The sequence below is a fragment of the Micrasema longulum genome, unplaced genomic scaffold (assembly GCF_059751315.1).
Source record: "Micrasema longulum isolate JH-2025_06_02 unplaced genomic scaffold, ASM5975131v1 h1tg000154l, whole genome shotgun sequence".
NCBI classification, from domain to species: domain Eukaryota; kingdom Metazoa; phylum Arthropoda; class Insecta; order Trichoptera; family Brachycentridae; genus Micrasema; species Micrasema longulum.
The window spans coordinates 19,376-43,999 of NW_028277359.1; the positions used below are offsets into that span (position 1 = coordinate 19,376).

At 33.9% G+C, this 24,624-nt stretch overlaps 1 protein-coding gene across 2 annotated transcripts; it reads left to right on the forward strand.

The window, feature by feature from the left end:
• Positions 1–2,848: 2,848 nt before the first annotated feature.
• run (segmentation protein runt) lies at positions 2,849–24,624 on the forward strand. Of its 2 annotated transcripts, none has more exons than XM_088242667.1 (3): positions 2,849–3,573; positions 11,902–12,078; positions 21,768–24,624. In XM_088242667.1, the coding sequence occupies exons 1-3, from the start codon at positions 3,141–3,143 to the stop codon at positions 22,424–22,426; spliced, it is 1,269 nt and encodes a 422-aa protein (XP_088098793.1). In that variant the 5' UTR covers positions 2,849–3,140; the 3' UTR covers positions 22,427–24,624. The 2 variants fall into 2 exon arrangements, with proteins under 2 accessions (XP_088098793.1, XP_088098794.1); XM_088242668.1 differs by having other exon boundaries at positions 2,872–3,573; positions 11,914–12,078; positions 21,768–24,300.

Sequence of the window (24,624 nt, forward strand, 5' to 3'; positions counted from 1 at the left end):
GTAAAAACAATTTTTTTACATACGTACCCGTCTCTTCGTTATCTGACTAAGAGATGGGTACGTCTCGAAACCGGTAGACATAGAAAAGTCGGTAATATTTAATAACATTTAGTAAAATGTTTGACCACAAAGTTAATGATTGAAATATTAATTCAATATTAATAATAATAAACAATGACTACTACTACCATCACACAATTTCCCCGAAGGGGTAGGTGAAGAGGATGGACCGCCGCCACACACGTCTATCCTGGCATATATTCCTAGCTTCTTCTATGTTCATACATCTTACCATACATGCTCTTCAGACTTAAGATTTTGGTTTATCAGATCATATAAATGCCTAAAATGATTTGATATAATAATCGAAATTTGTATATGATATAAAATTTATGTAAATGTTAACACAACATGTACAAAAAAAAAGTAAAAAAAGTTTAATTAATGTATGAACTGAACAAGCTTATATAAATTATATTAATATAGTTATCTGCTGATTATCATAATTATAATAACAGGTTATTACAATTTACCTTATAATTATAATGGAATATTTGATTTTGTAAATTTAGTTACAAAAAAGACTCATACTTTTCCTTATTCACTCGACAGTGTTACCTTTGCTTCTGTAATAGAAATTGAAGGCCTTGGTATCATATTTGATTTTGGTATCACACTTTTTTTTAGGAGTCATGTTGATTATAAATCAAAGAAGTGTATGCAAATGCTTGGATATGTATTGAGTTCAGGAAAAGATTTTAAATCAATACTATCAATCAAAAAAGTACGTTATTCATTGGTTTGAAGTTAATTGGAATACAAATCTTCAATTTCGTCATCAGTCTGCGCTCCCCATTGTTATAAAATTTTAAAATCCAGCATAAGTTTTTCCGGCTCATAAATGTTAAATTGTATTTCCTGCAAAAAAATGTAAACTATGATCTTCTCTTATTTACATTCAATTTATTTAAAACTGGTAATAGAAAAACAATACCTGAAATGTTTTTTTTATACAAAGTTATATATAATCTTTTTGATGTTCCCAATTTGCTATTTCAATGTGCTCAATATGCCAATGAGGCATCATATTTATCCAAGTCAAATTCACAAATGAATTCTCTGTTCCCGGGAATCCTCTCTCTCGGGAACAAATACACTGATGACCAAAAAATATATATTTTAGCCATAACTTTATCAAATTTCAAGAGCTAATTATTCCTTAAAAATTTTGAATAGTATATTTAGTTTCTAGTATTTTCCTATGTTTTTTATGTGTGTGTATATTTTTTCATTTTTAATTGTATTTTTTCATTTGTTACTTTTTTTTTAAACTTATGTAAAAGCCCTTTGGGAGTTGATAAATAAATAAAATAAAAAATATTATCTAATGTATCGTTAATGTATGTATTTGCTGGTTTAATTGGTTACATTACACACAGTGACATTCACCATTCTACCTTTGTTTCAACATCCACATTTCCTCAACTTTTCCATCTATTGACTTAAGTAAAGTAAAAACTGGAACCTTCAACGATGTGTGTGATAATCATCTGGCTAATTTTTTTCAACTACTAGACATCGCCTGAAAATAAGAAGTAATCAGTTATGTTTTTTTATACCAATTAGTTGAATCAACAATAAATTGGTTAAATCCAAACTCACGCCCTCAAAATGTTCTTAATATTTTAGAAATAAAAATTATATGGCGCACTTTAACGCAGTATCTAGTGCGTCAAGATTATTTAAGTAGCTATGTAGAACATAATTTTGAAATTAATGTCTTTAAGGATACGTTTGATCAAAAATAATAAAATTAAAAAATATTTTCAGGCGTTACCTAGTATGTAGGGGAAAAAATTCAACCATACGAATCTTACCCGCCGCAATAAAGGTTTCTGCTATTCAACTACACAAACGTCAACAGACAGAAGAGTCGAAAGAACATAGATGTTCAAATATAGGCAGAATGGTGAATGTTACACAGTGTGTAAAGTGGCAACTTAAACAATCCAATGGCAGGTCATGAGCCTTGTAGATGCCTAGACTTCTATATTTCCTTCTCTTAAATATTCTTCATCCCTGTTGTAATATGTAAACATAAATAATAAGACTATTACTGAATTTACAAAATCACTTAGTCTTTTATACTCTTAGTAATTATGTGGGTAAAATTGTAATAACTTGTCGGCATAATTATTGTAATAAGTAGATAATTTTGATAAAAATTTGAATTAAGATTGTTCATTTCTAAAAATGAGATTTTTTAAACCTATTTAAACATCACAAATAGCTATTATTATATTTTTTGTTCTTTTGTTTGTGAACCATAATGCTTAATTAAATAATTTTAGGGTTGGCATATCATAATATGTAAATTCATAATATTAATCTCGCACATTTACATTGTTTTTCGAACTTTGACATTGATTAATGACATTACTCTTTCATATTCTGATTATTTTTTTTATTATAAAAGAAAAGTTTATAAATGAAAATTTTTCCCGAGTTGGCTGGCGGGGTGGTGCGGTTTCCCGCCTTACCGCCACACTATAGCCCTCTCTGTCTAGCGTGGAACAATCACCTCACACCGATATACCAGCCGAAGTTTTAAAAAAATCCCTCGTCCCACTCTACCATCCCGACCGCGGTGGATTTTTTAAAAGCCGCACTCGGGGCCCACGCTGTCCCTCTCGCACTCGAGCGTCGGGAATATCGGCGGACTCTGCGTCTCCGTCTGGCGCGCCGGTTTTTACGAGATGCCTTCACCGCAGAGGGAGAAGCCGCGGGGTGGGGTTCACTCCGTACACGCAAAATATTGACCATCGGAAAAAGTTCTGTCACAGTCATCAGTTGAAATTGGGGCTTCGAGGAGGGCGCATGCTCGCTACAAGACGTTCGCGCTTTCTCGCGTAAAGTTACTCGCGACGAACATCTCACTTCGCTTTCTAGTTACCGAGGGCCGCGCATGCTTGGAAAGCTTTCTGCAACTCGCGCGAACTTTGTTTACAACTCGGAGAGAACTTTTGTCGTAGCGGCGATTAGTGTTTCGGAACTTTCTTCGGAGTTCAGTAAGTGCAGGATGAGAACTATTTGACCGTGACATTGTCGAGTGTTCAGCTGTTGATATCGGTCGTCGATCCATGCACCTGCCGGGCAGCGAGATGGGCGAGCTGGCGCAGCGCGTGCAGCAGTACTACCAGGCGGCGCACGGGGACTTGGTGCAGACCGGCTCTCCCGCCGTGCTGTGCTCCGCGCTGCCCACGCACTGGCGCTCCAACAAGTCGCTGCCGCTGGCCTTCAAGGTCGTGGCGCTGGATGACGTCACGGACGGCACGGTGGTCACGGTGCGCGCCGGCAACGACGAGAACTGCATGGCCGAGCTGCGCAACTGCACCGCCGTCATGAAGAACCAGGTTGCTAAGTTCAACGATCTCCGCTTCGTCGGCAGGAGTGGCAGGGGCAAGTCCTTCTCCCTCACCATCACCATCGGCACCTTCCCGCACCAGGTGGCCACCTACGGCAAGGCCATCAAGGTCACCGTGGATGGACCTCGGGAGCCGAGGACTAAGCAAAGTATGTTTCCAATTTTCATTATTTATACAATCATCTTTTTTTCCAGTAGATCTAGTAACCTACCCACTCCAAATACTGACGGGGGAAAACCGTTTATATGCTGCAAGTTGATTTACCAATAAATCGATTTATAATCTCATAATCGCTTTCTCGTCAAACATTAGCGTAACCTTTAGTAAATACTTACTTTATCCACAGAATACTTTTACAAAACTACGTCAATTGCGAAAAAATACTTATTTATATTTTATTTTTTATTATTTGCTGTTTTGTGCCATACGGATGTTTTCCATCGCGATAACTTGATAAATTTATCAAAAATATCCAAACACGTAAATGCGGACGGAGTATAAATGAAGTACAATTTAAAATATTTTTGTACTATTTGTCTAGTGGCTTATGCGAGTACTCCGCTTATCAAACGTTCGTACGCGTGTACTCGTGCATCACTTCAGTTTAAATATTTCTTTCTGTCAAATGCCCATTTTCTAGAACACATATTTGTTCACTCATTATATCTTTCCTTATCTCGACACCGCAAAAAAATCCGAACATTTTGGTGGTACTATTTACCCAACGATGTAATCTTAAGAATCTTATGGACGCAAACATTGGGTGTTATAAAGAAACGCGAACGTAATCACAACGATAATGCGAGGGAAATTCTTTGTTTGATTTGGAAGACGTGCTACCACAATGTCAACACAATGTTCGGCTAGCTAGAGGCTTGAGAAATTCACCCACTCGGATTATGATTTTTTTTTTCCGGAATAAAATAATCCCGAAATGCAATCGAGTCGATGCTTTGGAATATTAAAAGTTCACCGACTGCCAAAGAATTCTCAACAGACTTTGACTTAAAAATACACCGAAGCTTTTAAACCGCTTTATCCACATTTTCGTTTCCACATCGCTCGACTTAATCCGAATTTATCTCTGTTTACCGTGTTCCTCTGACGCTGACGAGGGGAATATTTATGAAACGTGGATTACATATTACTTAGCCAAAGCTTGGGACAATACTTATTAATTGGGATTTACCTTGGCGACGGAGTTTCAGCTTGCTCTCCATTATCTCATACCAACATATTACGTACATAGTACTTTGTGGATAAATATTCCCCACACTAGAGATAATACATAAATCAACGTACAAATACAACGCTATGTCCCCTTTTTATGATTTTTTAACTCGTTAATTATCAACAATATCACGGATTTTGTTATTTGTTATTTGTAAAAACTCACATTTGCGGTCTAAGCAATCTATAGGTATTGCCATAGAAATTTAATTTAACTGTTGCAGAAAGTTAACGAGGTGCACTGATTTGAAAAAATAGTGTACTAACAACCGTATTGAAAAATAAGGAATGCTTATGAGAATATAATCGCGAATCGAACCCAAGACCGCGTGCATTAAAACCTAACGTGTCTAACCCCATACCAACGCTTTTGCGAGAGTAGAGAACGCTTTGAACGCCTACGTCTAAAAAATCGTAATTTACACTCGCAAAGGCGATCAGAATGCCACCTAAGGGCCTTGATTACAAACGGTACAGATCAAGATGATATAAAGTAAAATCAATAGTTATGTACGAAATTTCGCATATTTGTATAGATGTATTGTTATTTTGTGGAATATCCTATATCGCCATATTTTCTATCCATAAAAATTTAATATGTTGTTTTTTATTTTGTCAATCATACAATTTATCAGCAATATTTACAGTATATAAATGACTTCCCCTTCCATGTTCCCTTCTCAAAAATGTTTTTCCTCTCTTTTGCGATAAATTTCAAAATTAGTAATTCCTTGGGGATTGTAATCCAGCCTAGTCTACAAATATTGGACATACCCACACTAAATATTATTGATAAAATCAACTGTAATAAGAAGCTGGTTACCTACTGGGTAAAACGGACAGATTAATCTCACCCTCGTCAATATAGGTTTCAGCTCTTTTACTGCACAAGAAGTGTAAACATAGGCAGATTAGTAAATATTACACAGTGTGTAAGGTGATCAAATAAACCAGCCAATGTCAAGGCATAACCCTTGTAAATAACTAAATTTCCATATTTCCTCTTATTTTCAATAAATTTACACAACATTTTAACCAAATTTTATGACATTAAACAGGCCACAGTTAGCGCACGAATTTTTCGTTCTTCGAATCATCATCATCATCATCGAACTCTTATCGTCACCGTTCGTCAAAAACACTCGTCCTGGATTCTAGTTCTATTTCACACACAACTGTATTCTTCATCCTCCCAGACGTGCTTCGAATACTTTACTAAGTCATTCTTTAAATATGTTTTTGATACAGATTCTATAACTAGAACCTACTTCTTTTATTTTCTTGTATACGTTTGTAAACTCTAATGGACACTTAAAAATATGAACGAATTTTAATTTAATTCAATGAATAAAGAACATAATTCAACAGCCATTAACTAGACACATTAATCTCTCCCGATAGTTACATGACGTTTAAGTATTTATTTGATGTTTCTTCTGATATCCAACAGATGCACTTAGATTGGGCCAGAATAAAATGTATAATATTCATATCCCGGACTCAAGATATTTACGTTGGCGAAAAGATTTATTGCAACAAGACATTCATTGTAAGCGTGGATAAAAAATGGGAGTATATAAAGATGAGGAAGATTCATTACATTCAATATTAGATATTCTTTTAATGCGTATTTAAAAAACGAAACAAATACAATATGACCAGAAAACTATGCAACTAGGAAAATCAAATATTTACCAAGTGAAAAAATATATTGGAATTAAACGTGTTACAACAGAGATGCAGAACATTTTAGAGGGGAAAATATGGAGGTCTATTGTCTGGTTTAAGTGGCCTCTTTACCCACTGTGTAATGTTTACCATTCTGCCTATGTTTGAACTTCCATATTTCTTGAGTGGCCACTGAAACCAAGCAATGAGAGGTCATTAGTCCTGTAAATTCCTTGACATCCATATTCCATTCTGTAAAATGTTCTCTATCTCCGTTGTAATTATATGGCAATCTTGATAACGCGCCTAAGGGGTGAAATTCAATCGTTGTATCGAATTTGTAAAAATTCAACATATTTTTGGACTTTTTAAAAATTATTAAAAAATATATATTTAAATAATTCGTAATCGTGATTTATATGTTTTGATTTAATCTTTTTGTTCTCACGGTCACGTTATGATTTTTTAATGTAGGTACTTACCTAAGTACATAAGTATCACACCTTTAGAAGAACAGTGACATTTAATGAAATGAAATGTTTTTGTTTTGATTTTTTATTTAGCTTCCAAAATAAATACTGGGCAGTTTAAACTTCATGCTTAGCTTAGTTTTCGTTTTTTTTAAAGACTTTTCGGCAACCAATTATCAGATGGAATAATTCAAAATACCTACTCGTATATCTAAAAACGCAGGTGACACAATTAAAATCGTTAAATTTTGTCATATATGCCACAAATTATTTATAGATGCGGTAGTATGCAATTTTAGAACGTTCACAAACGTTCTGTAAATATGAACACATAGACGAATAAAATGACAAGTACCCACCAAGGACGCGCACATTTGGGCTATCAGATTTGTACCGCATCGTCGTAATTCACATTTCAGTATTTGCTCGATGACTATTGGCACTATTTAGGTTACTTATCGTTGAAAAATGTAGTGGGTTGGATTTAGATGTATCTTGGTATCTTTGTATCGCGTTTCGGTCGGAGTTGCGGACTCTTTGTGCCTCCGATGCGGTCAGCTTGTGTGTGTTTATTTGAAATGTCGGGCAGTAAACCTAAAATAGCCGCGTCTGCTCGTCTCCTCAAGGCGCTGCTGTATTTCTCTGTTCTACCACTTGCCTTCTGCCACACATCCGTCGTACCATGATCATGTCCATGTTAGATGAACAATGTATTAAAATATGTTACTGGTTTAAAGCACTTTTACTCAAAAGTAAATTTTAAAAGTATTTGGAAATCAATTTTTCGTTAATATTTTGATCCGCGATTTGATTCTTTTCGACGTATCCATACATCAATTATTATAATAAAGAATTGTTTCATTTACATAATGGGATATGTCAAAATTGTACTTCCTCGGAATATATTTTCTGAATATTTTTTTTTTAATACCGCTGTATTGATCATTTTATAGATGACCGCTAGAACTTTACATCTTTTCCACTTCTGAATTCGCTTTCCGACAAAGTCGGCGTGAAGTATTCATTGAAAATTGCGTTTTTTTCTCTAAAATATAATGCAAATTTATAGACTAGCATCTGATTTCTTAGGCTGATGATTTTGTCTCTGAAAAACAATTTTTTTAAACTTTTTTCATTGCTGTATTTTTTATTTGTTCTTAGTCAGACTGTAATAACCATTTTTATTTAAGAATAAATATTTATTTCTTTTTGTATTTAACACATTGTATATATTAAAGTTAATAAATATTTTTAATTATTATTATTATTATGATGAAGATAACTATTGTGCAATGCCGTACCGTATTGTGGAAAAATTGAGAATTAAAACAGGAAGAAGAAAAATCGCACCTATCACTCACAACTGTTATAGATTCAATCAGCAGAAATTGTTTGCAAAATATACAGAAAAAAATTACATTTATAAGATAAAAGAGCTCTATTTTTATATTTATTTTACATACAGCTTCGTATTTTGATATTACGTTGTGCTATCGAATTAAAAATAAAGACGCCCATATAATTCAACAGCGTATGAGACATTTCTAAATCACTCGTATTATGTATGATTATTTATTACCCGCAGCCTTATCACTTCATCTCATTAACAACCTAAATGGTTCATCATTTGTTCCATTTACATAGTTTTAGTAGTCGCCTTCTTCAACATTATTACTAGCAATCATTCCATTGCCCCTTCGTTTCTCTTGATTAAATTCTTTATGCATTTCTCAAAAGCCAGTAGCCGATTATTTGTTCGGTGATATCCACAAGTTCCCGAGTTCCCCCGCTGAAAGTTGCGGTACCGACTACCGACCGAGAGGGGAAACCATTGCTTACATCTGCCGCCCCGGTACCCGTGGAATATAGAATCGAAATCAGGTTCTACTAAAACTGTAAAAATGTAGCGTGTGCTAGCATTAAACCACCATTCACTCGGGAAATGGAGCTGTACTGAAAATTAATCCAAAAAACAAAATAAAAAAGTGCTGGGATATAAAATAAAAGAAACTTCAGCAGTGTTTTGAGTATGTCCAAATGTTAATAGACAGGCTGGATTTCCTCCCTTGGGAGTTGTATAGATCTAAATTTGTCGCCACGGAGAGGGAAAATATTTTTGAGAAGGGAATATGAAAATCTAGACATTTACAGGGCTTATGACCTGTCATTGGCTAATTTAAGTGGCTAATTTGCACACTGTGTAATATTCACCATTCCGACTAAAATTGATGAAATGTGGATATTTAAACATAAGCAGAATGGTGAACGTTACACAGTGTGCAAAGTGGCTTTTTAAACCATCTAATGACAGGTCATAAGCCCTGTAAATGCATAGACTTCCATATGTATTCTCAAAAATGTTTTCCATCTCTGTTGCAACAAATTTATATCTGATAGAAACTTGTTTAGCATTGGTCGTAGTGTTATTATTAATATTGTAGTATCGCCAAATTATAAAACAAATTTGTCTTATTACCTGATTTACCCAACATGATTGCCGTGTGCTGTATAAATTTTTTAAATGATAAAAATTTCAATTTATTAATTAAGTAATTTAAATGAAATGATGTGGAAGAACTAATGTATGCGTCATCAACTACTAACAAATCCACTGACAAAATAACGACAGTATTCGAAATACAGTAAGTTCTTGTCAAAATTAGATAGCAAAGCAAACTACTCATTTTATGTATATTTATTTATTTTTTTATTTATTTAACTTTTTGTACACAATGATTATTTGTACATTGGCGGGCTTATTGCCAAATGGCAATTTCTTCCAACCAACCAATAAAATAAAAGTTTTATTTTTATAATTCAAGTTACAGAACATATTCAATAGAAAAAAAAGATTAAAAATTTAAAGATATATAAAAATAGAAATAAACGTATTTGTTTATAAATTACCTTAAATCGAAACTATTACTCAATGGGAAAAAGGAAAAAAGAGGAAAGAGGAAAGAGGAAAAAGGAAAGGAGGAGAGATTAAGGAAGAGAAAGGAGATGTTTCTTCAGACGTGATTTAAACAGAGATAATGTAGTAACATCTTTGATGGTGGATTGGAGATGATTCCACAGTCGAGCCGCATGGACACTATATGAGTTAGAGAAGAAAGAGGAATTGTGTATGGGTATTAAGATTATGTATATACCTACGTACTAGTAAATATAGATACTACTGTAAACGATTCTAAAAAGTATACTAAAGATCATTCAATTTTCCTCTTTGTATTGTTGTACTCGATAAAGCTTAGTAAACATAATAAACATCAGAAAAATAGGTACTAAAACCTGGATAGTTACCTCGTCATAATATCTTATTGAGATACGTAAGATAGCACATTGCCTTTACTTTGATAACCGCCGACAAAGGCGTTATGTTTACAGAATCCATACATCGGCATCGCCGACAACCAGATTTCATATTCATAATAATTAATAAAACGATCTCGGCATTATAAAATTAGTGTAAATAATCATAGTGAATTCGCGCAACGTCGTAAGAGAGTGTATTTCTGACTTTTAACCGCTGAAATTTGACATAAACACCGCCGTATGGTCGCTAAGAACACAGTAGCTCGTCTCGTCAATGTATATAATTAAGTCGGAGATCTCAATTTCGGAGTTAGAATTGATAAATGAAGCCAAGCGCGTAAAGACGCCGACAGAGTATGTTTCTGTTGACTTTAATAACACTGGAAGTCCGCAGTAAAACGTTGTTTATAAAATCTTCTTTGAGCGCTTTTTAACGCGAGGAACTTTTATTGGTGCATTTCTGGTTTACACCCGCGCCCCCGACATCCCCCCCACCGTCCTCGGTGCAGTGGCAGATTGTCGGGTGCGCCATGAATGTTTACTTCTCGCCATGAGAAGCGCGTGTAACTTGGATCCTAACTTAGTGAAGAACCGAAACTGCGCAATCAATCTAATACGTATTGAACCGTCTTAATAAATATCAGATTTCTTTTTCATGAAGATCCATTGGACAGTAGCCGTGGCGCAGTCGGTTAGGTGGCCAACTGTGAAACTGGCGTCGCGGGTTTGATTCCCGCCAGTTGCAAGTAAAAAATTCCAAGAAAGATTTTTTCTCAATTGGTTCGGGTGTTATGGTGTATTTTTCATTAATTCCTTCTATACCTCCTCTATCCCACCTGCTGGCATGCCTCTAAATAGAGACTTAGCGGATTATTCCTTTAAAAAAAAAATACTAACTTGTATTTCGCATAAAAATGAGTAATATTTTAAGTAAATTATTATGACAGTGTTATATTTTTTCATAAAGTTTACTCATCTCACTGGAATAGTGTTTTAAGAAATATTCTAAAGAACCATCGCATCGGCTAGTTAAAAAACATGTAATTTTATATAATTTTGGGAAATATGGCCGATTTACCGACTTTGCTATTATTCTTAATGTATTTTTATTTTATCCTTCGAATGTTTAATAAGCATGTGTGTGCCTGTCGGTGAACTAAGTAAACATACAAATTTCGTTTGTGTTAGTAGGCACACTAGATCATTTTATTTTTTAAATTTCTCTAACGAATATATTATAGGTATGGGTTTATTAAAGATTACAATGGACTGAATGTATTGTTGTGTTCTCAATGGAAATCAAACAGATACGGTAATTATTGAATAACATGGCTGTTTTTCTCAAAATTTATCCTTAAAAAAACATAGCTCGAAGGGTCAACTAAAAGAGACCCAGATGTGTTAATGCGCACATTATTACTCTGAGGTAACGACTGATGTGTACAGCGCCCTGAATGGGGAATCGGTCAACATATGAACTTTTTGTTGTAAATCAATATCAGTTCATGGTTAACCCCTTCGTTCGTATCCTCAAAGCACCCTCTTAATTCCCATCCACAATTCGTCTTTCTTCTATTACTCATATTTAAAGTGACCTCGCGGCTCGACTGTGGAACCATCTCCCGTCCACTATTAAATATGTTTCTACGGTATATATGTTTAAATTACGCCTGAAAAACCTTTCCTTTCTCTCCTTAAAGCTCTCCTCTTGTCCTCTCTATTTATTCCCTTTTACCATTGTTATAAGATTGAGGTAGTAACGCATGTTTATTTCAGCTACTAACTTATCTTAGTGTGGTTCCCAGACTTGGGGTACGGGCACCCGGGCGCCTTCAGCCCCTTCCTGCTGCCGGGCTGGTTGGACGCCGCCTACATGGGCCTGCCCGCCGCCGCCTATCTACCCGAGTACTTCCGCCAGCCGCCCGTGCACTTGCGCCCGCCCGGCGTCATGCACCCGTCCCTCATGAAAGGTAAGATCCTTATTCTTTAATACCCTCAAAATTGTGTACCATAAAATCAGCGTTATGCATTTGTTACATGAAGACAGTGTGGTCCAAAAATGCTTACAGTGCATTTATTGACATTTCGTAACTTGTACTATATACAACAATATTTAATATAATAAATAATAAGTCTAGCATGCTGTTGTAGACGAGCAAACATGTGCAATGACATGAAATGCTATTGTTTAGAAACATACACACTGACATCATATTGTTCTTTGTAACTAAATCATCGACGACCTAATGTATAAACAAGGTATACCATTACGCCTAGACATAGTGATACAATAAGGATGGGATAGTAAAAATTCTCACTTATAAACCTCGCATAAAGTTTTACCGGGTATAGAGCTGGGATAGCGACCATAGATACATATTTCACGTTTATACATGCGTCCAACGTGATATAACACTGGAATCAGCCTACGATCTGTCATCTGTCACATTTTCAGTTGTAAAATGGATTGCATTTATCTCGAATTTAAACAATTTAGAAAACATGCTGTCTTTTTAGAGATTTTAATGTGAAATATCGTTTTTAAGTGTAAAAATGATCATCAAATTTACATTACATTTAGATAAATTTTATTTAACATTTGTTTTAAAAAGACCCTTGTTATATTTTGCAGTAGACATAAAAGATTTATTATATTACATATTTAAATTTAATAAATAAAAATATTTGCATCTTAACATTTATCAATAGCATATTTAATTTTGTTTCATTTCGGCATGTAATGATTTTTTATGACTAAAGTTAATTTGTGTGTGCTGTTATATCTATGAATCGTCTTTTTTCAATTATTTACATTGAATATTCTCTTTCAAGTCCATGACGCCTAGAAAATAAGTAAAAGTTTATTTACCGTTTGTTCTTGTAGAAGAAATTACAAGTCTTAAACACCACAATAATAAAATAAAACATAAATAAATAAATATTATTTTCGTTTTTGACTGTCTAGAATTCCGTAAGTACGCTTGACTTTTGTTTATTTCGTTTTGTTTTGTTACTAATACTAATACAAATAACGTATTAATATTTAGAGCTGCACATGCACACGCAGCTTGTTCATAAATGTAAACAGAAATGTGGCATGGTAAAAAAATAAACAATGGAATAAGCTTAGTATAGTTTTACTATGTTTAAATATTTTTATAAGTAATATTTTTCTTTTACCGGGTATAAATAGTTACGCAGGGTATAGTTATTCCTTGGTATAAGATAATCTAATAAGTAAGACCCTCTATATTCTTACAAATGTTCTGTCATGTTCAAAGTTAGGTTAAAAACATTATACTTGCGCATGTTCTGGCACTGCACAGTTTGTGTATTTTATCTTCTCCTTCTAACACATGATTTACCGCTGTAAAGCATGGTTTATTTCGTTCAAAACGCGGTTTCACCATATCAAGTATTTTTCACACAAATTTAGCGTTAAAGCTCGTGGGAAACGAACCATACACAGTAACGATAAGCGCATGTGTGAGTTGAAATGAAATGCTAGTAAATCCCTGTTTCTTTATATTTTTTATTATAAACTATGTTTTTACTTGGCAATGAGGCGCCCTTTTGCACATATTTAGAAACCGCCTTTGAGATGTACGTATAGTATATTCGTAGATTTCAATTCACAATGAAATCCACCATTGATATTTTTCTCGTTTATCACCATTGATTAATGACATTATTAATTTGACTACCTTTATTCATGTACATAATCAGCCCCTTATTTATGAAACCTAGATTTCTTGCATGATAGACAAACGTGCTAACTACTATATGACGAGGTGGGCAAAAAAGGTATTAAATTTCATTTTTGTTTATTAATTTTTACAACAAAAAAAATGCTGTATTAGATAATTCTGCGAAGCGTTTCGACTTAAATATCAGCATCCAGTAGACTTTTATGACAGCTTCGAGTAGATTTTAATACCAACTTCGAGTAGACTTTAATGTCAGCTCTGAAAAATAATTTACCGTACTTGCTCATTGATTAAATCTTATTGATTTTTGCGATTTTCCTCGTTAAAAAGCTCAAGCGATATGATCTCATGTGGGATTTTCGCAATTACCGCCCGATCTTTCACAGATTGAAGTAGATTTCAAGTTAAGCGTTGTAAATTGTAGCGTGTCGCTGCACCGTGTATAAATGGAGCCGGCGGACGATCGATATTGGTAACATCGACAATTCTTTCTGGGGTACTTTGTGTGACGGCCGCGCCGGGGATGGTCCCCGAGGGGAAGCAAAATGAAAAATCCGTGTCCACCCCGAGCTAAAATGGAAGTGTTCCACTTTACACTTATACTCACTTGCCCCAAGTACTGTAAGAGTTGTGAGTTATGACTATCGGCTATCGGCTATCTACATATACATTGTGTAAGCACCTTCCACATACCCACTGTATAGGTTTAAGCTTATGTACTGGTAATGAATCGATACCCCCCTCAAGCTTTGACTATCATACACGTCAGATTTTAAAAGGTTTTTATGGTATTGTTGGTATCGATGCCCGCTTCGTGTTGGAAATAAATATTTTAGTTAGAATTTTTGGTTTCTACTCGTATTTGCTAAGCAAGTTCTTTTTCTATGCGTAGATGATTTTAGTAGCTTATTCTTCACTATTACTTTGTATTTTATATGATCAATTCATGAAAGCGAGCTGATGTTGCGTTGAATTATAACTAACAAACAACAACAGAGATTTTTGTCATTATCTGTAAAAAGAAGTAAATCTGTAGAAATTTAAAGGAATTAAAGGAATGAATCCTATTGGGATAAACAAAAAATGAATGTTGATTGTAAGTACTAAAATAAAAACTTTTTTAAGTACAAAAAAACAACTACCTGAATGCAGCCCTGTTGGTCGAAGAATAAAACATTTTCGCTCTTTACTTTTTTTCTACCGATTAGATTGAAGATTTTGAGATCTATAAAAATGCAAAGGGCAAATCTCATAATTTTGGAAAAAACTGCACGTTAATCGGTTCAATAGTTATTTAATCTATAAAGGACACACATACAAACATTGCCTCAAGGTTTAAGATCATATAGTAACTTCATCGAGAATTTTTCTACGACACCGGCGCGGCGCGGTGTGGATCTGCGGCGTGCAATTTTTAAATTTTTTATTTGATTTATAATTCCTCTCCTTACCGTTAAAATTCAACGAACTATGTTTATTTACGCTTGGAGGAAAAAGATAGACGTTTGTGAAAAAAATAATCAAATCAACAGAATCATTTGTCACTTTTTAAGTTTAAGTACAGTTTTTATGAATTTCTGGTGACTCATGCACTTTTTTAATACCTCCTATAGTATTTTTTAAAATTGGAATAAACGAGTTGTAGGAAAATAAACGTATTACCTAATAATAATGACAGAAAAATAACATAACAATTAAATATTTATTTTATCAGCCTATCTTTTGCAAGAAAATTATCTTATAAGGAGAGGAGTGTGCTAGAGTAGAAATTCACCTTTCCTCTCACAACGTGCTCGGTGGTCGGTAGTCGGTGGTCGGTAGTCGGTGGTCGGTAGTCGGTGGTCGGTAGTGACTCCCTCCACCGTCCGCCGAGCAGGGAGGAGGCTAGGCCCACTGTTCGGGAGCAGGGGTCGGATGGGTTTTAACTTTTTATTTCTGAATAGCCAGCGCAGGTATTGAAACGTGAACCATCTACTTCCCTCGCGTGAACTCTACTCGACTATATTAGAAACTGAGTTCAATACAGGCTGCTTCCTTTATATTTCTGTAATATTCCAGACATCACACGTATTATACACTCATGGATTTGGTTTGTGTATAACCACTTACCGATTATTTTATGTCTACGAATCTTAAGTTGTTAACTAATGAACTCTTTTTTAACGTTAGACCTCTTCTTTTATCCTAATGTAAACATTGCAACTTTACTAAATAATGTGCAAAGACATGCGAAAGATTTTCTTTGAGTTACAATAATCAGTACGTGAATTTGCCCTTACAACGAGATAGTGGACAATCAATGTCCACTATAAATACGTTTTACTTGCCTAAAACATCCATCAAACCTAACTTTAAATTTACATGAAAAATTGTGTCATAAATTTAAATTTTGTAATAAATAAAAAACAAACGGAAAATTTCATTTAAACTTTAATTTTGATTAATAATTTATTTGAAGCCTTATAAACGTCTCCAATTTTGTATAAATAATGTAAGTTGGGGAAAATAAATTATTTTGCTGAAAAAAAAACCTAATAATAATTAGTTAAATTAACTAACGTTACTTATTTTTCCGCGTTTTGATGAAAAGTTTATTTTGATCATAAAAATGAACCGAAACCTAAAACAATATAAATATTTTTTATGTTATACTCGTTTTTACATTTCGGTAAAATGCGAAGAGTGACCGCGTTAATTAAAATAAAGTAATTTGAACAAGACACCTTTTATTAGTTCTCTGACACGGGGTGGTTGCTGCCATAGAGACGCCATACAGAAAGCTCTACCGAGAGCTTTCCAGAGCTTCTGTCTTTATACCACGCGATACCCTTTGGCGTTCTGCCTGGTCAGAGTGTGTTTGAAAGGCACTGCACATTAGCGAGACTTTTTTCGTCTACAGAAAGCAAGTATGGCAGATGAAAAATGGTAAATGCATGAAACGAATATCAAACACAGGTAGTAAAAAACATTCTTTCAAATCATTTAGAATCAGTAACTTTCGATTTTTTTTATTGTACTATTTAATGTTTATATTTTCTCGAATCAAAATATTTCGATACATATTTTAACTTTCGGGAATCTATGCAGTATTAAATTTTAAAAATACTAGTTTTAAAATTAAAACCATCGATTACCTTTCTTCGAAAGAACTTAATTTGCTGTGACTTGTTACTTCACTATTATAGTTAATTATTTTTAATTTTTAGTACCATATAAAAATGAATAATACCATCTAGTGGAAATTATTAGAAACGTGGGGTTCGTTCTAAGCGGTACTGAAGAAAATAAATACGTCGATGTCTTTTAGTATAAAATCATATTTTTCTAATCATAAAGTTACACCACTATAATATTACAATACCCAAAACCTATTGATAAAAAAATATAATAAATAAAATACTTGTGTATAATAATAAAGAATGGCGTCTTACAATAATGTCTTTATTTATTTTCACTTAGTAAATGTTTTTAAAATTACGGAATTTTGGTTTTCAATGAGCGCCATATAAAAAAAAATAATGGTTTTTAGCTATTTTTTAAAATATTAAGTACGTATTCCTGATTGTACGTTTTTAAACTTTATTCATTTCATTAAAATAAATTATTCCTCTTATAGTATAAGATGACCTGTTGTTGTTTTTAATTTTGTGATTTTTTCACCAAAATTTCGATTTCACTTTCAAATATTTTTGATAGATAACGTCACTCATTGTATTCAGTATTTTAATTAATAAAAATCCAGTAACTTAGAAACTTGTGTTTATTTATAAACGAAAACTGCATATATTGAAGTGGTTATCGTGTTGACACTCTTGGAAATCTGACGCGCCAATAAATATTGTGATTTTGAATGCACCTGTATTAAATTTTTAAAGATTTTTTGTTTTTAATTTATTCAGATAAACAAGCAAGTGCACTAAAAAAGATCTGCATTAATCCCTAATGGTATGGCATTAATTCGTAATGCACGATCTAGTGCTTTTTAGCCGTTTGCGTATTCTTTTTTAGAATACTTGAGCGAGGCCGTCCGCAGTGGGTAAGTGAAACAACACGGTGTCAGTCGCTCCCTCCACCGCCCCCGCCCCCCGGGGTGTGAGAAGTGAATGGAAGGGAAGCTGTTGCATCTGTGCACTGTGCACTGTTCCTCTCCTCGCCTCCGCATTTACTTGGCGGCGCACAAAGGAAACAAACAGCACAATCGAGAGAAATAAAACATAAACGATACCAACTGCATCTCTATACCATATTCTGGAAAACTTGAAATTGACTCGTTCGATCCGCTGGATATTTTTCAATCCCTCTTAACGAGAGTCTTAACGTGAAATCGTTCTTTTGTCTTATAACCAATCATCAGTCGTTAATTAAGTATAGATATAAATATAAGAAATTCATCTGCCTCCGATTTTTCAGGATAATACCATGCACTTTACTTATTTAGTAATTTTATATCTCTGCAACACTGAGTTTTTTAAATAACGCGTTCATCTTAAAAATACGTGTTTTAGTTATTTTTAAGCATGACCTGAAATTATTGAGGTATAAATCATCGATCGTCTTTTAAATCTGATTTCTTTATCTTAAAACTTCCATATATATCATAAATTGCAGTGCTTTCATATGTCGGTATTAATTACGCAAACAGATCATAATAAGCTCAATCGAGTTGTATAGTTTAAACTAGCGTTGTGCAAGAAAATTTCCTACGATACATTGAACTTCCTAACAGTACCTGTTTAATGTGCTCTGTAGAAACTAAGATCAAGCCAAAGTCCTAATTTAAGTGTATGTATTTAAATATACTTAATTAGAAATCTAATAAGATTTCAAGATCGTATTTAGACTAATTAACTATCGAATTATTAAAACAAACAAATTAAAATAAAAAAAACGTTTAAGATAAAGCACGGGTATATTTGTCGTTCAAGAGAAAATTCGCAAATTTACACAGTGTTATCTGTTTAACAAAAACCCAATCGGTTGCGATATAAAAGCCAAAAAAAAACAGGAACATCTATCGAGTTGACCAAACTTTGTGGAGCAAAGCTTTTCATTTAATAAATAATTGACAGCCGGCGTTCACAAGGATTGTTCTGTTCGCAGGATCTGGTCAAATTGATGAAAAGTGTCACTACAACACGAGTTAGCCCTGCAGCATGTTCGATAAATAATTCCTAGTCCCCAATTCCCACGCAGACTGAGGAGAGGGTGAGGACCCATATTACATATTGGCCCTTCCTACTTTACCTTACTCTCTCCGCCAGGGCTCGGAAAAAATCATTTTACAATTTATAGAAAAAAATTAAACAAAAAAACCTGGGAAGGAGGGGCATTTTATTTACAACATATTATTTGACACTTGATTTTGTATTGTAAAATAGCCATTAAGTATAGCTTAAAAATTGTATTTTTAATAATGCACAGAAAGTTCGAATGTTTAATAAGCTTATGTTAATGTGTTATTGCCTGTCGGTGTACCAAGTAAACATACAAACTTCGATTGTGTTGAGAGGCACACTAGAATATTTTACTTAAAATTTTTTGGTCACGCACACATAAGCGAAGGTTTATATTTAAACAGACTGTTAACAGATTAAAATTGTTCCTTTTTCGTATTGTTTTAACGTTTAAAAAAAAATATATAGAAACTCAAAAATGTTGTTCAGCAAGTTAATAATCATGTTTTAAAAAATACTTCATTGGTTTCCTTGATTTAACCACGAATAGTTAGGTTTACTGAAAATCGATATATTTTCTTTGCTGCGAAATAGGTGTTTTACAATCCTCATTTAAAATTGGTTAAAAATATTTTTAATTTAATTCATTTGAATTACCAAAAGTTTCCGATTTTTCTTTTACCTACGACATCTTGTAAAATTAAAGTAAATATTGTCAACCCTCGTATAAATCGAGCGGGGATGTTGGGGTGCATAATTGCACCGCGATCAGCGGGACTGGAGCCGGGTTAACAGATTGTCGCGGGGCACAAAGGGGACCTTATCAAAACACTAACGTGCCTCAGCCTCCCCTATCGCGGGCTTTAAGGACGTTCTTAGTAATGACGCATTGTGCCCTCTGGCCAAATATGTATTGGAATAACATACAACGCGTGAAACTTGAAATGAAAAGTTTAAAGCTGCCGAGTTGGAAAAGAAAATTGATTAAGTCTTTTAAAATTATTATGTGGTGCCTACAAAAAACAAAACTAGCATAATTTTAAAAAATGTTGGGCATTAGGTATGTTTATTTTGCTACTTATCTTTTCTTTCTTTCTTTGTAAACTACTCTAAATAGATTTTCTGCCATCCGTTTTGATAAATACGTATACGCTAGTTAAGTAAACTAATTGATATGCAGTTTCCAAAAGTTCGAATTTTTCGACAAATTTTACAATCCAAAATTTTATTTAACTCTTCTAACGTTTCGGAAAACTTTTTTGTGTTTGAAATAAATTAGTTTTTTTTGAAAAATCCGTGAAATGTATTGATCGCGGTTTGTGATAAAATTTTTACTAGCAATAAAAATCTCTCCATGTTAAAAACCCTAAAACTGAGAAAGATATGACATGACCAAATCCAATAAATATTTGAAGATGGACATGTCTTAAGTCGGAATAATCGGACCGCGTGCATGAGAAGACGTATGAATGTAGAGGAAACGAGATATGTATGCAAAGACAGAGTGAAAAAGTATTATATCCTCTGGTTCGTTTATTTGCTTGTTTGATTGTTATCTATTCAGGTACATGGAATGCCTTTTTTAAAGGTTTTTAATCCAAGCCATTTTAAAAACCCGATACGTATACTTATAAATCAGAGTTGATCTACGTAACAACCAAACCAAAAATAATACCAGGGTACCGAACAACACGTTTTTCTCGTTGCAATCAATCAATTCACAACACATTTTTATTCGGATCCCCCTCCGCTCATCCCCACCACACCTGTCGTCCACTATAAAAGAGAGGGGGTGATTTAGCCACCGGCTTTCCATCTCTACCCTTGCAATGACCACAACCCCCTGTAGATCCGCTGGCATATGACGCCGCTACTGTTTCCAATAAAACTCTCCTCCAACGTTTTTATACTTCCTTCAAAACTAATGAATTTACTGTGTGAAGTCGTAAAATGAATAAAAAAGGGATATTCACCTAATATTTTGCCTTAAATATAATTACTGATTTTTTATTATTCGGACAACTTCCTAAAACCTAAAAAAATATTTCCTACATAAAGTCTAAAGCTCATAATTTCTTAATAATTTTAAATTCGCTTTATATTCTAAGAGATACGAACCGATATTCTTATAAAATTTGATAATTTATGTATGTTATCTTGAGAAAATAAATATTATTTTCCTTTTTAGAAGTTTAAACTACTAGATGTACAATTCCATTTGTATTTTTTTGCACCACAACCTTTCGTTTATATTACATAATATTTAGCAAAACACACACGGATATAACAAATAATATTATAATAATCATGAAAACGAGCTCGTTAAAATCAAAAAACACTCGGTAGATATAATAATACCCATATAATAGAAAGTTTGTTAGCTTAATTAAGCTTTCAGGAGAATCCTTGAAACAGTTTATCCCTCGCCGGCTTCAAACAAACGGTCAGTTATCCTTTTTCCTTTTACACGTAACTCGGATGATTTGCGGGGATTTTGTTTTAAAATTCACGAGGGTTATTGCAATATGTACATTCTGTCAGTGTCATTTCCGCGCTTTATATTAATTTTTGACCTATTGTATTCGGTCGATGCATTTTGTTCAATTTACTTTGTTGTATAATGCCGATAAAAGCGTGCATTATAAAAAACCTTCTGACGGATGACACAGCTGGTTGAAAAATGATAGTGATATTGCGTCGTTTCATTTTAATTTCATTTTCGATTCATGTTCATGGTACTTTTTACACATCACTAAATGAGTATTTCTTTGTCAACAGGTTCTCCGGGAGCTCCAGTTGGAAGACCGCCAACAGTAGGAGGTCCAGATTTATTTTCCTTAGCTGGAGGAATCAACCCTTCTCTCCTGCCCCCGCCTGGTTCGTTCCTTCCCGGAGCGGGTCTTCTGCCTTTCGCTCCGCATCCAACGGACCTAACAATCGAAGCCTTGCGTCCTGATCTCGCCTTAAAGAATGGACTTAACCCTTACGATTTCGCATCTCTCGGAAGAAGTTTTCAGAGTGACGCATCTTCGGGAGACGCCCTCAGCGTACGGTTATCACCGACCAGCAGCGGGAGAAGTGTCAGTCCCTCGCCACAAAGTAAAAAAGATAACATCAAAACAAACTGCTCGGAAGTAAACTCAACTGACGAACTTCACTCCAATGCGGAGGAATCGGATGATGAACCTATCGAAGTGGTCAAGTCAGCCTTTCATCCCGCGAGACCCGCGAGTTTAGAGTTAAGAGAACTAAAGAGAAGACAATTGGAAGGAGAAATTCAACACCCCGACTCCACAGTACAAGATAGACCCAAAATGGGCAGAAATGAGTTAAAAGCTCCGATAGTAAGAACGAGAGTTGGATCAGCGAGTCCGACGTCTACCAAATTGTCCAACGCCACCGTTTCAGCACATAAATCTGTATGGCGTCCATATTAACTTCGCTAAAAGTTTATAAAAACATTAATTACCTGGCGTTTATGTAATTAGTGCGGAGTGTTTCCGTGAACTATGTAATGAAATGACCTTAAAAAGTGTAAATATAATTTAATGTTTGAGTAATGGCTGTAATAATGTTAATAATTTATCGGATTAGTAAAAATTCTACGTTAACGTTGAAATATATTGTAGCATAAATTTAACGTCAATATTTAAGGTAGGTAAATACGCAGCCCAACCAGATGAAGCTTACCATTGCCGCTGCCGCTGTTTTCACGGAAAGCCGATAATTCCATGATTTATTTCATAAGCGTAAATAGTTTGTGAGAATTAAAAATTATTTATTGAAATTTTTATGCAAATTTTAGCAAATACAAACGTTGCATTCACAGTGAAACCAAACACGATACGAGTATAAAGCTACTTCGTTATCGGAAATAAATTGAGCACAAAAAAATCTCAGTCGGTGAAATATACCCATACTATTTGATGATCGTGTCCATATAATATAATTTTTACCTATTATATTGTTTATTTTAATGTCACTGATAATGTCTTCGAGCACTGTTTTTTGCTCTCAAACTTACCTCGGCATTTTTATGTGAATTAATCACATCGACTGACAATTAATTGGCTTAAAATATTTACGAAACCCGATAAATACTGCAGACGTAGGTATTAAAAAATGGAACCCGGTGGCTTTCATAATGGCATCTCTGAATAATAAATCACGTAATTAAGTATCGAGTATAATGGCTACATTAAATAAAGTTTTTAGCATTCGTGTCGAGTTTTATGACGCCACCGTGTGTCGTGTCGACCAATCAAAGCTCACCGTTCTATCCCCACTTAACTCGCGTCACGCAAGGCTGACAAAGTTGGAAAAATTTCCCAACACATAACATATATTATCCAGAGTGTGAAAAGGACCACCAACTTTTTATCAGTCACTATTCAGTGAGCGATTACGAGGTCTCATTTTAAATGAACGCTTTTTACACTGACAAAGGGACACGATAAAATTGGCTTCATTCGCGATACGTCCGTCAATCCAACGTATTTGCGTGGGGTTTTAAAATATTTTCATTTTTAATCTTACGTCATCAATTCATTCCTGCGTTATTTCATTAACCGAAAATACAGGCACGATATTCTTTTACATTCCACCATTTTCAAAATAAAACCACATAATGATATTTGTAAAATGTGCAAATGTTAGGAAACAAGTACTGAATTATTACCACCTAAGCAGTTTTCGAATTCTATTTACTACTAGGTATATCTCAACAGAAATTGAAAACATTTTTGAAAACAGAAATCTAAGCATTTACAGACATGTCAATGACTGGTTTAAGTTATCGCTAAAAAACATTTATCATTTAGCCTATGTTAATCATATAAGAAGATGGTGATCGGGTGGATAAATATAGACATTTTAATATCCCGTGAATATTTTCATTTACATAACGTTTTGTCGATTTTAATTTTAATCATATTTGGTTATTTTTTTATATTTCGTAATTCAAATTTATGTTTCAATTTTCATTATTATTAGTACTGTTCTGGCATCATTTAATAAAAAAAACATATGTTACCAAAAAGGGCCTTCTCTTAACACAGGAAAATTCTAGCTAGGCAGGACCTGGAACAATTACCTCTGTGCGTTGTAAAAATGGTGAAATAAACAAAGAAATCACTTATTCCAATATATGACAGGGCATAATACCTGTCAATGCTCTCCATTTTTGCTGTTATACAATTGTGTATCAAATTATAAAAGAAACTTGTATATAATTTATCTTCCGATAGTACCTATGTATACAATTTACTTATAACTTTTTGTGTTTTATACGTTTCAACATAAGATTGTAATATTCAGGTATCTTTGTACTCTTTTGTGATAATTAATTCTTTTTTTTAATGTATAATCAAACTAAATTTATAAAAACGAAAAGAATTAAGATGTATATATGTAAATACACATACGTAATATTGTACAGTGTAAATGTGTAAATAGTAAAATAAAATACCATGGAATAAATAAATGTCTCAAAACCTAATTGCTAAATATAAGCACTATTTTAAGATATATCGTATAGGATATAAATATATTAATGATTATTTTATTGTAAAGTTACCAAAATAGATATTTTAAAAGCAGATTAATATTGAAAAATAAATTATGACAAATTACAAAA